This window comes from Malus domestica, chromosome 07 (assembly GCF_042453785.1).
Source record: "Malus domestica chromosome 07, GDT2T_hap1".
NCBI classification, from domain to species: domain Eukaryota; kingdom Viridiplantae; phylum Streptophyta; class Magnoliopsida; order Rosales; family Rosaceae; genus Malus; species Malus domestica.
In genome coordinates this window covers 12603265-12618583 of record NC_091667.1, presented here as the reverse complement: position 1 = coordinate 12618583, position 15319 = coordinate 12603265, and the positions used below count along the sequence as shown (strand labels likewise).

At 40.3% G+C, this 15319-nt stretch overlaps 2 protein-coding genes across 2 annotated transcripts; both read left to right on the top strand.

Annotated features, from left to right (window-relative positions):
- The first annotated feature begins 394 nt into the window (after positions 1-394).
- Positions 395-1659, top strand: LOC103439025 (uncharacterized). Its single transcript, XM_008377575.3, has 2 exons — positions 395-632; positions 1175-1659. The coding sequence occupies exons 1-2, from the start codon at positions 535-537 to the stop codon at positions 1491-1493; spliced, it is 417 nt and encodes a 138-aa protein (XP_008375797.1). The 5' UTR covers positions 395-534; the 3' UTR covers positions 1494-1659.
- A 9999-nt stretch (positions 1660-11658) lies between these two features.
- Positions 11659-13622, top strand: LOC139197711 (uncharacterized). The gene is made up of 4 exons (XM_070825661.1): positions 11659-12230; positions 12440-12854; positions 12968-13272; positions 13397-13622. Exons 1-4 carry the CDS (start codon positions 11659-11661, stop codon positions 13620-13622), a joined length of 1518 nt encoding a protein of 505 aa, XP_070681762.1.
- Positions 13623-15319: the final 1697 nt, after the last annotated feature.

Genomic DNA, 15319 nt, shown 5'->3' with positions numbered 1-15319 from the left:
GACTGCACGCGTCTTTGATAATTTTTTTATTTTTTATTTTTCTTTTTCTTATCATTAAATAAAGTTATTAGATGATTTTTTTGTTGAAATTCAAAATTTCAAAGCATTTTTCATTATTTTTTCTTTTTAAAAATGCAAAAGAAAAGATGGGAAACGGAATTAAGAAGCAAAGCTCAACGCATGGGGGCAGAAGTGTCATTTCCCCACCTCTATTTTAAGGTTCACCTCTCTTCTTTCCCCCTCTGCCCTAACTGAAAACGACTGCAAGCAACCTGTGGTCTACCTGTGTATATCTCTCCAATATTATAAATAAATATGAGAATTTTTATTAACTTCATGTATAAATATGGAATTTACACACCGACTCCAAAACCATTAGTCCTCGTATATCTCTTTATATTTAACTCTCTCTCTCTCTCTCTCTCTCTCTCTCTCTTCTTGTAGTTATCTCTCTGTTTTATGGATTGTGTTTCTTGATAATTGATATATACAGATAATATTCTGTGTAGCTCCTGAATTGCTTCAAGAACGAAGATGGTGGATCTTGAAACTGTTTGCTGCATGTGTGGTGACGTGGGTTTTCCTGACAAGCTCTTCCGCTGCAACAAATGCCGCAATCGCTTTCAACACTCGTATGTATTTTCACCATAACCATCATCATAAACATCATCACCATCATATATATATATATGCCATGCATCATACATAACATGACGATATGCTATTTACTATGTATGTAAAGACATCATATATATATATATATATATATATATTTGTATCATCATGATCACGATCATGGTTCATAGGTGCGATAGGTACTGATAACTGAATAGACCCATCTCCATAAAACACCCACCAAACCTACCTAATTATTATTGGTACCATGTATATGATATCTGACGGTCATGGTCATGGTACCATGATAAAACCGTGGGGCATGCATCCTATGCCATCATCAATCATCACCATGTATCTGTATAAACATGTTTATAATGCTATAACCATGCCTAGTCCTATTATGTCAATATTTCAATTACTGCTGACAATAACAAAGAAAACTCATTTACTAATTAAGCATGATACTGATGTGAATTTGTTACACATTTATGTGCTTATGAATCAGTTTCCCAATCAATCTGGTCAAATCTTATAGACGACAGTTGTTCAATTCTAGGTATTGTAGCAATTATTATAGCGAATATGCGGAGCCAACTGAACTGTGTGATTGGTGCTTAAGTGATCAAGAAAGGAGCACAACAAGGCACGGTAGCTCTTCCAAGAAATCGAGTATGGCGGCCGCAGAAGGAGTCGAGACTGGAGGTGTCTCGAGCCGGTCAGAATACTCTGGGGATCACAAGATTAAGCAACACGATCATAATCAAGAGAGTGGTAGCGGCGAGAAGGTTAACACCAAGAACCACCCTAGCAGTGGCGTGCCGTCACCAAGAACCGCTACGCGCAGGTACAAGCTTCTCAAGGATGTCATGTGTTAAGAATATTAATTTAGAGAGTATGAGCGATACCAAAAATGTTAAGCCTTAACGATCAGCAGCCTCATAAAAATAAAAGGGCTTTAAGTGTTTATAGAAGCAATTATGTAAATTATATATCATATTTAGTACTTGCTTTCAATCTAGAGTGTTAATTGTTTTTTGGGTTCCTTTGTGTGTTCTTAATTTGTGTTTTCAGAAATTAAGTTGTTAAAATAATAAGGCAAGCTTGTTTTCCAATGACTTTAGGCCTCTCTCTATAAATCGCTGTATTTTGGTCCAGTCTCTATATTTCGGTCAGAAATAAAAACCCAAAGTCATAAATTGGTTTATGCATTATGAACTAGCTATACTATCTAGGTTTCCTGCATAATTGTTTTTCCTGCATGAACTACAATCAATTGATCATTTCAAGATATCAGTTTTAAACCGACCTGTTAAGTAAATGAATCGTCTAAACTCAATCCGTTAAGCTAACAAGTCATCCAAATTCAATCCGTGAAGTTTATGGATCACCCGTTAACACCTGTTAGCAATTTTTGTTTTTTGCTTTTATTTTATTTTTTATAATTAAATATTAAGCTGAGCTTTAATTAATTCTATTCTAACATAATTAATTATTTTCAGTTTTATCCAATATATAATATATTTTTTTACAAGAGTTTTATCCAATATATTGTACTTTTTTGTTTGGGAGCAGTGTCGTGTATGTAGGACGTAGATGATGAGTATTTTGTAGTACTGTAGGGTTTGTCTCTGTCACAGCAGTGTTGCGAGGACGTAGATGATGAGTATTTGTAGTACTGTAGGGTTCGTCTCTTTGCTTTGTTGAGACTCTTGGCATGCTCTCTTACCAAAGAATTCATAGTACCTAAAGCCTGCTGCTCAATTTTACAGATCACTGAAAGCTAGGCCCTCTATTATTGTGCTTGCTCAATGATAAATATATATGGTTTTATTATATTAGTACTTCACAAATTGTTGAATAAATTTTACGTACTTAATATACCTTACATTTACTTTTTAAGTTAAAAATTATCTTAATGCACCCCACTTCCTTCCTCATAATACCCTTTATATTTTCCACATGCACCCCACATTTTTTATACACTTCACATTTCTCAAATCTTATAACACTCATTTTTTATTTTGCCGAATGATTTCAAACCATCTAAACGTTAGTTTGCCGAATGATTTCAAATTGAATGATTTGAAAAAATGTTCAGGTTCATTTGAATGTTTTTCAATAACAATAATAATGATTTCAAAGTTTTCGAAACACCGATTTCGTGTTCCATTCATCAAAAATAATTTTTCTCAATCAACATGTTTATAGTTTCATTGCTTAGGGTTTTATTCAACATAGAGGGTGGGAGGGGTTTTGATAGTTGGAGTAGATAAATAATACCTTAAAAGTGATTTGGTGTGTAATTATAAATTTTTTATTATTTTTTAAACCTAATAAGGTCAAAATTGTCATTGCATAGTAGAGTAAATAAGTCATTAATATTAAAATGTTAATGTGTGGTGTATTCAACATTTTGTGGGGTGTTAATATAAAAAGATAATATATATATATATATATATATATATATTATATATATTATATGAGGAAAAAGGACAAGAAAATGAATATAGAAAAAAAAACAAAAAGGTTTTGGTAGGAGAGAAGGATTTCACTAGGATATATTTTGATACTTTCTAGTATATTTAGATTCTTGAGGGTGAAAATTGTTATTATTTTAATCTATTAATTATCGAGATAAAAAAGAACACTAACAACGAAAGAAAATCTGTAATGGGTTAACTCATAGATTAGCTCATTTGTCACTTCTATTGGAAACAAATTAATTTAGTTTGAGGACTCTCTTAATTTTATGCAAAATCTCCTCATTCAAGATATGATGTAATCTTTTTTTTTTTAAGTCAATAATATATCGATGTATCTTTAAAAAAACAACGAAAGAAAATTTGTACGTAACTTAAGTGGGAATTTTTAAGTGGATGTTGTTCCTTCTAGGCCATTCATTTAGTTCCCGAATTCTTGATTTTATCTATGTTTTCTTACACATGCTTTTGGACTAACACCGTATAATTTGTGAAATATCTCCATAGTACACAAGCTGATAAGGCCTCTTGCACTGTACGTGTTTTGGCCGTTTATGAGAAAACAACAAAACTCCTTCTCATTGGGGCGGGCTTGAATTGACAAGGAACGGAAGCCATCCTCTCCCCTTTTTCTTTCCCATCCAATTCTCTTTTCTTCTTCTTCTTCTTATTATTATAATTTCATGATCTTTCTTCTCTGCGGTTGATTGGACCTACAAACATTCAATAAAATTATACAACACTGATGCCAAAGTCAACGAAACTTTTCCCAAAATATCAACCACTAGTTAATGTTAGTGAGGTATTTTATTTATTGGAAACACACAAGATTAAGAGTACACTAGAAAATAAATAAAAATAAAGTGTCACATCAACGTGCATTGAATTTTTTTGTGTTTTGTTTCGAAGTCTACATATTCAATCACTTAAAATCATTTTTTCAATTCATCGCCTTCCAGACAAAATAAATTACTGTCTCATTAGTCGAAATTAAAGAATTTAAACTTTTGTTTCGATGTTGACGCATTGAGCTTAAATTACTTGGTGAGGTGGGAATTTCATCCATCAATATCTCATGGTCCTATTTGATAATAGTTTGAGTGTTTAATTTTCCAATAAATTTGTTGATCCTCATGTGAAGGCCGATAAAAGATGAAGGAAACTCAGTCCATAAATAATATTATGATTAGCCAATGATCATTTCCTCCTCCATCGATCGGTCCACACTCTACTTTCTTTCCAAACTGTCATTAAGATGGGTAACATGGTTGCTTCGGCTTCATACCCTCAACCTTCTCTTATCCGACTTACAAGCAAGCCTCGATCAGTACGTTGTATATGCATGCAATATATATCTAGCAAAACAACACATGAAAATATTGCTATTTTGCGTTCCTTTCAATGTTTACCTAATCCTTCTTTATATGTATTTGATTCTCTCATTTATTCTGAGCTATACTAAATTATTAACAACAAATTAATAGTTGTTGACCGAAAAAGGGACGGTAGTAGAAACAATGCAGATCATAATTAATGTACTACTAGCTAGTACAAAAACTATTTGCGAGACGAAACTTTATGCGACGCAACAAATTTATTTACACAAAGGTAAATTACACGATGCAATTAGAGACTTGTTGCGCAAAACTGAGCGACGAAAGGTTTTGTCGTGCAAGAGGCCTTTGCACGACGACACCAAATATTCATCCCACAAAGGCATAGAACAAATGCGGGTAGGGGAAGATTTGGCGCCAAAATCTTGCACAACGAAGATTCTAAAATGGTTGGTGGCCCATTTAAGGTGAAGTATTTACTAAAAGGTTTGCGTGACGAAGTATTTGGCGCACAAAACGTTTTTCTAAATTAGTCAATCAGGCTTTTAAGGTGAAGTAATTATTTCGTACTTTGCGCAACGAATTCTTCGTCACGCAAGGGTCCCACAGGTTCTTTAAAATCACAGATTCACTCTCTCTTTTCCTCACATACTTTTTTCTCAAAATCCTAAAGTTTCCCCGGTTCTGTTCTTCCCCAAACCCCTCATTTCCCAATTCTTGTTTTAATTTTCTATATGATGGCTGATTCCGCTGCTCCTCCAACTAAAGGATTTGATGGAGAAGGATCTTGGGAGGTTTTGTGAGTTTTACTACCTATGCATCATTATGTTTGTTTTGAGACTCACATTCGCTACTTTACCGACTAGACGAGAAGACGAGACGACTTCATCACTTGCTTCTACATTTGCCTACCGATCTGATGCGTTATCTACTTGAGTATTTACACACTCAAAGGAGAATGTTATAAATATAGTTCTAGCACATATATGCTTGTGTAAATCATTAGTAGATTGTATTTAGAATACTAGAAGATTTTTTTCCCATTAGAATTGTATTACTTGCAAGACAAAGAATCCTCCTTAATTTACTACAAATAAAAGCACAAGGTTGAAAAATATCACACAAAATTTCGCAAGCCTACTCTCCATCTCTCTCTTCCTGTTTCTGAAGCACTATCTCTTTTTCTCAGATAAAATAGGTCGCAGCATCTACAAATTTAGTCTTACCCATACTTTAAACACTTAGCAATCTGAAAAAAAAAAACAAATGAAACGTGAAAATCCAGACCACCACCATCGGACACAAGCATCCCGTTCTCCTCCTCCTTCTCCTCTTCCTCCTCGCTCTCTGTTTGGATAAAAACTTGAACTTTGGGCTCAAGAAAGGAGCTGGCCCAAAGGGATGCATAGGGGAGAGCCCGGCCTAAGCCTAGCCAAAGCCCAGAAAACAGGAAAGGGTCTTTTCTGACTTGGTGCAGCTCATGAAGACCACTTGCTTACCTACCCAAAGGCCAAGTGGTATAGACTGACCAGCTACACAGCCCATAAAGTACTTTATGGTGGCAGTACATGTAAAATAGCTGATGAGTCATCACCCTTCAAACCGCATTCGGGCAAGGTTGCTGCTTCAGGAGACCAAGCCGAGTTATCTATATAAGAAGAAAGAGAAACCAGGAATAAAGACACTCAATCAAACAAACAAATGTAAGCACAAACTCTGCTCAAAGCCAGATTTGCCTTCAAAACGAAGATGTAGTCAGCCCAAGCCTTCATCCCTCTCGGGACAAGCTTTCATCCCTCGCGGGATAAACCTTCACTCAAACCCTTGTAATAGCTCTGCTACCTTGTTCAACCTTGTTGTAGTATCGATTCATCTTTTGTAATCTCTCTCTCTAAAGCTTTCAGACCCTTGATAAACTACAAAGATAGGAACCTGCAAGACGACCAGGCTTGCCCGACAAGGTTAAACCTTGCCCGACCTTCTCTGTTTTTGTCTTTTCATTCATTAGCCTAGCAATATGTTGTATACTTCCAGTTATATTCAAGTTATGTCTAGCAAGATGACTATTAAAAGGCTTTCTCAGTACTCGGATCCGATTTGAATATATCTTCAGTGTTCAAACCAGATCCAAGTCCTAAGCCCTCGGGCATATAAATCTGATTAGTTAAAAGTCTTTGGCCTCAAGGCATAAAAAAGAACCTTATGTGGACTTAACCCATCCACGACAATCCTTGATAAACGAGAAGTCCGAAGTTACTTGGGGCGCAAGTAATCGACCTACCTCTTAGTCTTATTTCTATTACATTATGATTATCATAGAACGCTTAAGCATGGAATGGATTCTGATGGGAAGCCTCAAGGCCTACACCTAAGGCCCCACGAAGGCACCTATTTGGATTCATTCCGTTCTGCGGTCTAGAATGTTTGAGTATAAGAACGAACTCTAATGGGAAGCCTCAAAGCCTACATCTAAGGCCCTACAAAGGCACCTATTTGGGTTCATTCTACCTCTCGGACTTGGGTAATCAGAAGTATAATAGTTATAAGACTCATGCAATCACGAGAACAAATATGATGTGTTCGAGCACTGGTTTAGTTATTTATGGGAAACCTCAAGGCCTACACTTAAAGCCCCACAAAGGCACCTGTCATAACTAACACGGTTTCTCGGGTATATACATATATACAACCAAAACTCGACATCCATTTAACATCTGCCATACTGAAGATGGCAGTGGCACGCCTGAGCACCTAAAAGTTAACCTTGATTGTGAGCCTCAAGGCCTACACCTAAGGCCCCACAAAGGCACCTCTCAAAGTTAACTCTGTTCTTCTCTTTCAGCCTTGCCCGACGAGCCTTGCCCGAAAAGTCTTGCCCGATAAGACTTGCCCGACAAAGCCCGACAGTGAAGCAGAAGCCCGACAGTAGCCCTCAACCGGCGCCAACCTCCGGGGAGCTGTGTGCTCGTCGGCCAGGAAACATCCCTGACGGAAATTCCTGACGCGAACATAGTTTTGGCACGCCCGGTGGGATATTCATTAGATCAGAAGATATATGTCAAAATGCCAGAAGATTTGCAAACCACATTGCTACAAATGTTGCAAAGATTGGAGAAAGCATCCACAGGCTCCAGAAAAGAAACAGACCTGGTTCCTCCCGAGGGAAAGAGACTTAAAACCAGCCAGCCATAATAGTTGGTGGTATACAAACATGCAGTTCCCTTCTCAGAGGCCCCTATAAATATGATCAATATGGCATGGGCTGAGAAGGGAAAAGAAAGAATCACAAGAGAACCATAGGAAGAAAGATTGGCTAAAAAACCTACTGGAGGGGTGATTAAATCGCTCGAATATCCAAAAGCAGCCATAATCAAGGGGATGGTTATGTGTAGTAAGTGCCAATGCGAGTGTGAGCTCGAAATTCCCCCGGCTGGAATCCTCATTGATCATGAACTGATCAGGAGGAAGGAAGAAGATGAAAGGAGAAGAGCCCACGAAAAGATCAAGCAGGCTACAAAAAAAGACACTTCCCGAAGCGTTTTTCAACGATTAGGAGGTGATTCCCAACCCAAAGCTTTGTCAGAAGTATTTCGAAACCATGAAGCTTCTGAAGAGGCAGAAGATATGGAGGCCAAAATACGGAGGGGTACAGATCATCCTCAATATGGCCAGATGGGAAGGGAAATCAACAGGATGGATGGGATAACAAATCCTGTTAGAAAAGGAAATCCTGCCCACCTCGGGCGAAAATGGTACGTAGTCGGAAAGAACGGACAGCCTGCCAAACAAATGGGAGCCTCCATGGTCAGGAGGGTTCAAAGGCAGCACAAAGCCTACATGAATTCCCTAAAGACCCCCGCAACATCCAAAGCCTCTAAAAATAAAAAATTGGAGAAAACATCATCTGGGGAAATAGTCAACTCCGCTGGAGAAGTAAGAAAGAGGTGGAAAAGGCCAATAGCAAGACGGAAGGCGAGGGGAATCACGTGCCGTAGAGCCAACACCCTGGGAAGTATCGGATCTTGAGGAGAGCTCAAGAAGATCTGGTCATGGTGCCAACCCCCGGTTGGAAGCCAGAGCCTATTTACGTTCGAGCTGTTTCATCTGAAAGGAGACCACCTTCTCTGCCATTGGTGGATCCTTTTGGTGAAGTTCCAAAACAAACGCTGTATGCGGGCATGAATCAACAGGAGGGGGCACCAGAACCATTACTTTCAGCCGATGCAATGGCCTGGTTGGATGAATTCATGGACCAGATTGGGGGCAATAAAGAGGATCTGCCCAAGCCTAGTAATTTTCATATCAACATGGCGTATGTATTATCCGCCATGTTTGGTGCCAGACCTGATCAGCCCGCTACTATGGAGGATGATTACTTGACAACTGAGCCAATGATGGCACATGTCAATGTGGAGGTAGTTGAAGAAGGAGAGTCGGGCAAGGCTGAATCCACTAAAGCGTCCAAAGATAGTCATTTCAAGATTTACACAGACGAAATGGTGTTTAGCCGCCCGAACAGCTCGTTGGCCAATCATCTGAAGCCCATATATGTTGCTGCTCATTTGGAAGGTGTGCCCTTCAAAAGAATTCTAATTGATGGGGGAGCAGCTGTTAATGTGTTACCAGACAAGCAAATGAGGAAAATGGGAAGAGGCACGGAGGATCTTATTCCCACAAACCTCACGGTCTCTAGCTTCTTAGGCGCTATCACCAAAACTCATGGGATACTGCCTTTAGAAGTGGATTTGGGATCTAAACAGATCATGCTGGCATTCTTTGTGGTGGACTGCACTTCCACTTATGGGGCCTTACTCGGAAGAGATTGGATCCACCAAAGTTTGGCCATACCCTCCATTCTTCATCAACAAGTGGCTGTTTACCATGAAGCGGGCACAGAAGGACCAGGCTTTTGGGAGATGGTAGAGGCCGAATCATGACCATTTCTCCCCACAGCCAATGTTGCAGAAGCAAGTTTCTACAACCCCAATGTAGGAATCTTGAAGTGTTCAGGAGCTGATGAGAACGACCGCCCTACCAAGGTGACGGCCCAAAAGCTTTTGGAACAAGGAATGCTCCTTATTAGAGATGAGTGGGATATACCTTGTATCCTCTCAAATCCCTTACACCATCAATGACTGAACAAAAGAAGAAAGATCAGGTAATGGCAGTCAGATCCCTAATTAAAAGACTGTTGGTATATGGGAAGGGAAGAAGACAAGAAATGGAGCTCTTGGACAAGGAAGAGCAGGAATGACAGGTGGGAACTTCAACCAGCCAGCATGAAAGCAAGGAGGAATCTTGTAGAGAATAATTAGAAAGGGCCATTCAAATGGCCGAGTGCATTTATGACCTAGATGGGCCAGATGACTTGCCCGAGAGCCCAGAGCTGGTCGAATTTTTGTGTGCAGAACCAGATAAGCCACCACCAGAAGTCCAGGATCCTCTGGAAATTATTGATCTAGGGACAGATGAGGATCCAAGACCAATACAAATTAGTGGTTTATTGGGGGTTGATGATCGGGCAAAGATTATCTGCCTTTTGCAAGAATTCAAAGACTGTTTTGCTTGGCATTATACTGAGATGCCAGGTTTAGATTCAGCCTTGGTGGAACATAGAATGCCCATCAAGGAGGGATATAAACTTGTTAAGCAAGCACCACGAAGGATGTCAAAGAAGATAGAAGAAAAGGTCAAAGAAGAGATTGAAAGGCTAGTAAAAGCTGGCTTTATCAGACCGGCCAAATATGTGGAGTGGTTGGCCAACATTGTACCCGTTTTAAAAGCTGTAACAAAAGCAGTACGATGTTGTGTGGATTATAGAAATATTAATGGCGCTACACCAAAAGATGAGTATCCCATGCCCATGGCCGATTTATCCATAGATGCAGTAGCAAAACATAAAGTCCTATCTTTTATGGATGGGAATGCTGGATATAATCAGATAAAGATGGCTCCAGAAGATATACACAAAACAGCTTTTAGGTGTCCCGGTCATGTGGGGGCATATGAATATCTGGTCATGCCATTCGGGGCTCAAGAACGCTGGTGCAACTTACCAAAGGGCAATGAATGTCATCTTTCACGATCTGATTGGCCAGAGCATGGAGGTATACATTGATGACATAGTGGTGAAGTCCAAGACAGAAGAACAACATCTGGAAGATCTCAGACAAGCATTAGCAAGGATGAAGATCCACAAATTAAAGATGAATCCAAAGAAGTGCGCATTTGGAGTAAGAGCGGGCAACTTCTTGGGATTCCTGGTGCATCAAAGAGGTGTAGAAGTGGACAAGAACAAATCTCGAGCAATAATGGAGTCACCTTCACCCACCAACAAGGTGCAACTTCAGAGGCTACTGGGCAAAATTAACTTCTTGAGGAGATTCATTGCTAATTTAGCAGGCAAGATCCAGCCGCTGACTCCTTTACTAAGATTGAAAGATAAAGAAAACTTTGAGTGGGGACCACCACACCAACAGGCCTTTGACAGCATCAAGGCCTATTTGACTTCTCCACCAGTGTTGATGCCACCTCAAAGGGGAAAACCCTTGAAGCTGTATATTTCTGCCTCAAAAAAGTCAATCGGGAGTTTGCTAGCCCAAAATAATGAAGGCGGGAAGGAGCAGGCAGTGTACTACCTCAGTAGAATTCTGACCGAGGTAGAAACAAGATCTTCCCCAATAGAGAGATTATGCTTGGCTCTATATTTCACTGCCAGTAAATTAAGGCATTACATGTTACCTTGTCACGTGCACATCATCGCCAAGACAGATGTGATAAAGCACATGTTGTCAAAGCCAATGCTAACAGGAAGGATTGAGAAATGGATTCTAGCATTATCAGAATTCAGTTTTCAGTACGTACCCCAAAGGGCAGTCAAAGGCCAAGCAATTGCTGACTTCCTGGCCGAGCACCAAGAATCTCAAAGTGAGGTAATCAATATCCCAGGAAGCCTGGAGGTTACTAGCATTTGGATCCCGCCAAGAAAAGATATTTCGGGCAAAGAAGATTGGGTCCAGCAAGAGATAAGAAGAGTAGTTGGTCTCTGGATCACTCATTGGAAGTTGTATTTCGATGGATCTCACACTCAGAAGGCTTCAGGAATAGGGATTGTAATTGTAAACCCTCAAGGGGTTTATCATTATTACTAATTTCTCCTGGACTACCAAGGAAATACTAATAATCGGGCAGAGTATGAGGCCTTAATAATTGGTCTGGAAATCTTGATGGATCTGGGGGCAGTAGAGGTAGAGGTCTTTGGGGATTCAGAGTTGGTGATAAACCAGTTAAATGGGGAGTTCAAGTGCAGACATATCACCATGGCGGGGTATTACTTGGCGGCTACACAATTACTGAGTTTCTGGGATTCTGAGATACCAGTCAATCATGTTCCCAGGGGATCCAACTTAGCGGCCAACGAGATGGCACAACTAGCCTCAGGAGTGTCAATACAGGAGAGAATATATGGGATAGATGTCGAGATCCAAAGAAGAAACCTTCATTCGATCTTAGAAAGGGGATTCAGTCTAGATATAATGGTGCTAGAAGCCGAGATAGAAGATTGGAGGTCACCTATCATTCATCATTTGAAGGATCCCTCTTCGCCTACAAGCAAGAAGGATAGACAGCAAGCAACCAAGTATGTCTTATGGGCGAAGAACCTGCTAAGGAAAACTCCAAATGGGTTACTACTAAAATGCTTGGGCCAAGAAGAATCCATGAGGGTAATGGCCGAAGTACATGAAGGAGTATGTGGAGCACATCAGGCTGGAACGAAGATGAGATGGTTGCTTAGAAGGTATGGTTATTTCTGGCCCGACATGGAAAAAGATTGCAAGTCTTATGCCCGAGGTTGTGAAGAATGTCAAAGACACGGACCTCTCCAGCATGTACCCTCGGTACCTTTAAATCCAGTAGTCAAGCCTTGGCCCTTCAGAGGATGGGCGATGGACTTAATCGGGCAAATCTATCCAGCTTCTAGTAAAGGGCATACCTTCATAATTGTAGCAACGGATTATTTCACCAAGTGGGTGGAAGCATCAGCAGTAAAATCCATAACTTCAGCCACAGTCAAGAATTTTATCGAGACCAAGATTCTGCACAGATATGGGTGCCCGAAACTATAGTAACGGATCGTGGGCCATCTTTTATTTCAAAAGAAGTTGAGGAGTTTGCAAGCAAGTACAAAATAAAGATGATCCAGTCCAGTCCGTACCACCCTCAATCAAATGGCCAGGCAGAAGCCAGCAACAAGATCCTGGTCAACATTATCAAGAGAATGGTGATAGATAGTCCAGAAAAGTGGCATGAAAATCTGGGGAACACTTTGTGGGCATACAGAACTTCCAAAAGGGCAGGAACAGGGACAACTCCTTATGCTTTAACTTTCGGGCAAGATGCAGTGCTCCCCGTGGAGATCAATGTAAGTTCTGTAAGAATTCAAAATCAATTTGGGTTACATAGTGAAGAGTACATCGAAGCCATGTGTTAAGGAATTGAAGACTTGGATGTAGCCCGAATTGAAGCTTGAACCAGATTCAAGAAGGAAAGCAAATCGTTGCCCGAGCTTATAACAAAAAGGTAAAGATGAAGTCTTTCAAGGAGGGGGATTTAGTCTGGAAGACAGTCCTCCCTCTAGGAGCTCAGCTCAGGGGCTTTGGAAAATGGAGCCCGACATGGGAAGGTCCTTTCATTATTAGTCGCGTTTTGGATAGAGGAGGATACTACTTGGCGGACCTTGAAGGAAACAGGCAGAAACATCCCATTAATGTTAAATTCTTAAAGAAATATTGTCCTACGTTGTGGGATGTTAGAGATTGTTATATTGAAGAGGATGCAAGGTAAAGCAAGCTTCGGGATATCAATGTGCAGTGTATATTTATCAATCATTCAAGAAGATGGAAAGACAAGAGTTGCTGAGATAATGTATATTTCATTTCGACAAATTGATGAAATTTACAAAAGATTCAAAGCCGACGTATTACAATCAATTCTCCTTCTGGATGCAATGATATCTTCAGCTGATTTTCCAATGTCTTCATGGATGGAACCCGATCAGGTGATCGGGTTGTGCGGCCAACATGAGCCTAGTAGAGGATCCTCAGACAGGACCATCACCATAAGTGATGGTGAAGCCCGACTTATCACCGCAACAAGCAGGAAGATAAGCCTTCAAGAGGAAACCGTCTGACCAAGGGTGTTGGAGATAGCGGGGTGTTCGACCAAGGGTGTTGGAGATAGCAGTCATTTGATGAAAACTCTTTTTCTCACGAAAAGGGAGTTTTAGGAAACCCCACTCAAAGCCTGAGGAACCCATTTCTCAGTTTTTGAACGCTCGAGGAAGATGGAAGAGAAGGCCGAAGAGGATTTGATGGCTTGACAGAAGAAATTCCGAGCCAGAATTTATAGAGTCCCCAGAAGATAGTTCAAAGGTCGTGAGGAGAGCAAGGGGCACAGGGTTGCCTTCATCCTGTCTAGAAAACACAAAGTTCCAAAAGATTGATGTACACGCATGCGGATATTCAATCAATGATGGCGCCTGGGATTCCAACCTTAACATTAATTGAAGGGGGCACTGTTTGGATCAAAACTTGAACTTTGGGCTCAAGAAAGAAGCTGGCCCAAAGGGATGCCTAAGGGAGAGCCCGGCCTAAGCCCAACCAAAGCCCAGAAAATAGGAAAGGGCCTTTTCTGACTTGGTGCAGCTCATGAAGACCACTTGCTTACCTACCCAAAGCCAAGTGGTATAGACTGACCAGCTACACAGCCCATAAAGTATTTTATGGTGGCAGTACATGTAAAATAGATAATGAGTCATCACCATTCAAACCGCATTCGAGCAAGGTTGTTACTACAGGAGACCAAGCCGAGTTGTCTATATAAGAAGAAAGAGAAACCAGGAATAAAGACACTCAATCAAACAAACAAATGCAAGCACAAACTCTGCTCAAAGCCAAATTTTCCTTCAAAACGAAGCTGTAGTCAGCCTAAGCCTTCATCCCTCGCGGGATAAACCTTCACTCAAACCCTTGTAATAGCTCTGCTACCTTGTTCAACCTTGCCCGACCTTCTTTGTTTTTGTCTTTTCATTCATTAGCCTAGCAATATGTTGTATACTTCCAGTTATATTCAAGTTATTTCTAGCAAGATGACTATTAAAAGGCTTTCTCAGTACTCGGATCCGATTTGAATATATATTCAGTGTTCAAACCAGATCCAAGTCCTAAGCCCTCGGGCATGTAAATCTGATTAGTTAAAAGTCCTTGGCCTCAATGCATAAAAAAGAACCTTATGTGGACTTAACCCATCCACGACAATCCTTGATAAACGAGAAGTCCGAAGTTACTTGGGGCGCAAGTAATCGACCTACCTCTTAGTCTTATTTCTATTACATTATGATTATCATAGAACGCTTAAGCATGGAATGGATTCTGATGGGAAGCCTCAAGGCCTACACCTAAGGCCTCACGAAGGCACCTATTTGGATTCATTCCGTTCTGCGGTCTAGAACATTTGAGTATAAGAACGAACTCTAATGGGAAGCCTCAAGGCCTACATCTAAGGTCCTACAAAGGCACCTATTTGGGTTCATTCTACCTCTCGGACTCGGGTAATCAGAAGTATAATAGTTATAAGACTCATGCAATCACGAGAACAAATATGATGTGTTCGAGCATTGGTTTAGTTATTTATAGGAAGCCTCAAGGCCTACACCTAAGGCCCCACAAAGGCACCTGTCATAACTAACACGGTTTCTCGGGTATATACATATATACAACCAAAACTCAACATTCATTTAACATCTGCCATACTGAAGATGGCAGTGGCACGCCTGAGCACCTAAAAGTTAACCTTGATTGTGAGCCTCAAGGCTTACACCTAAGGCCC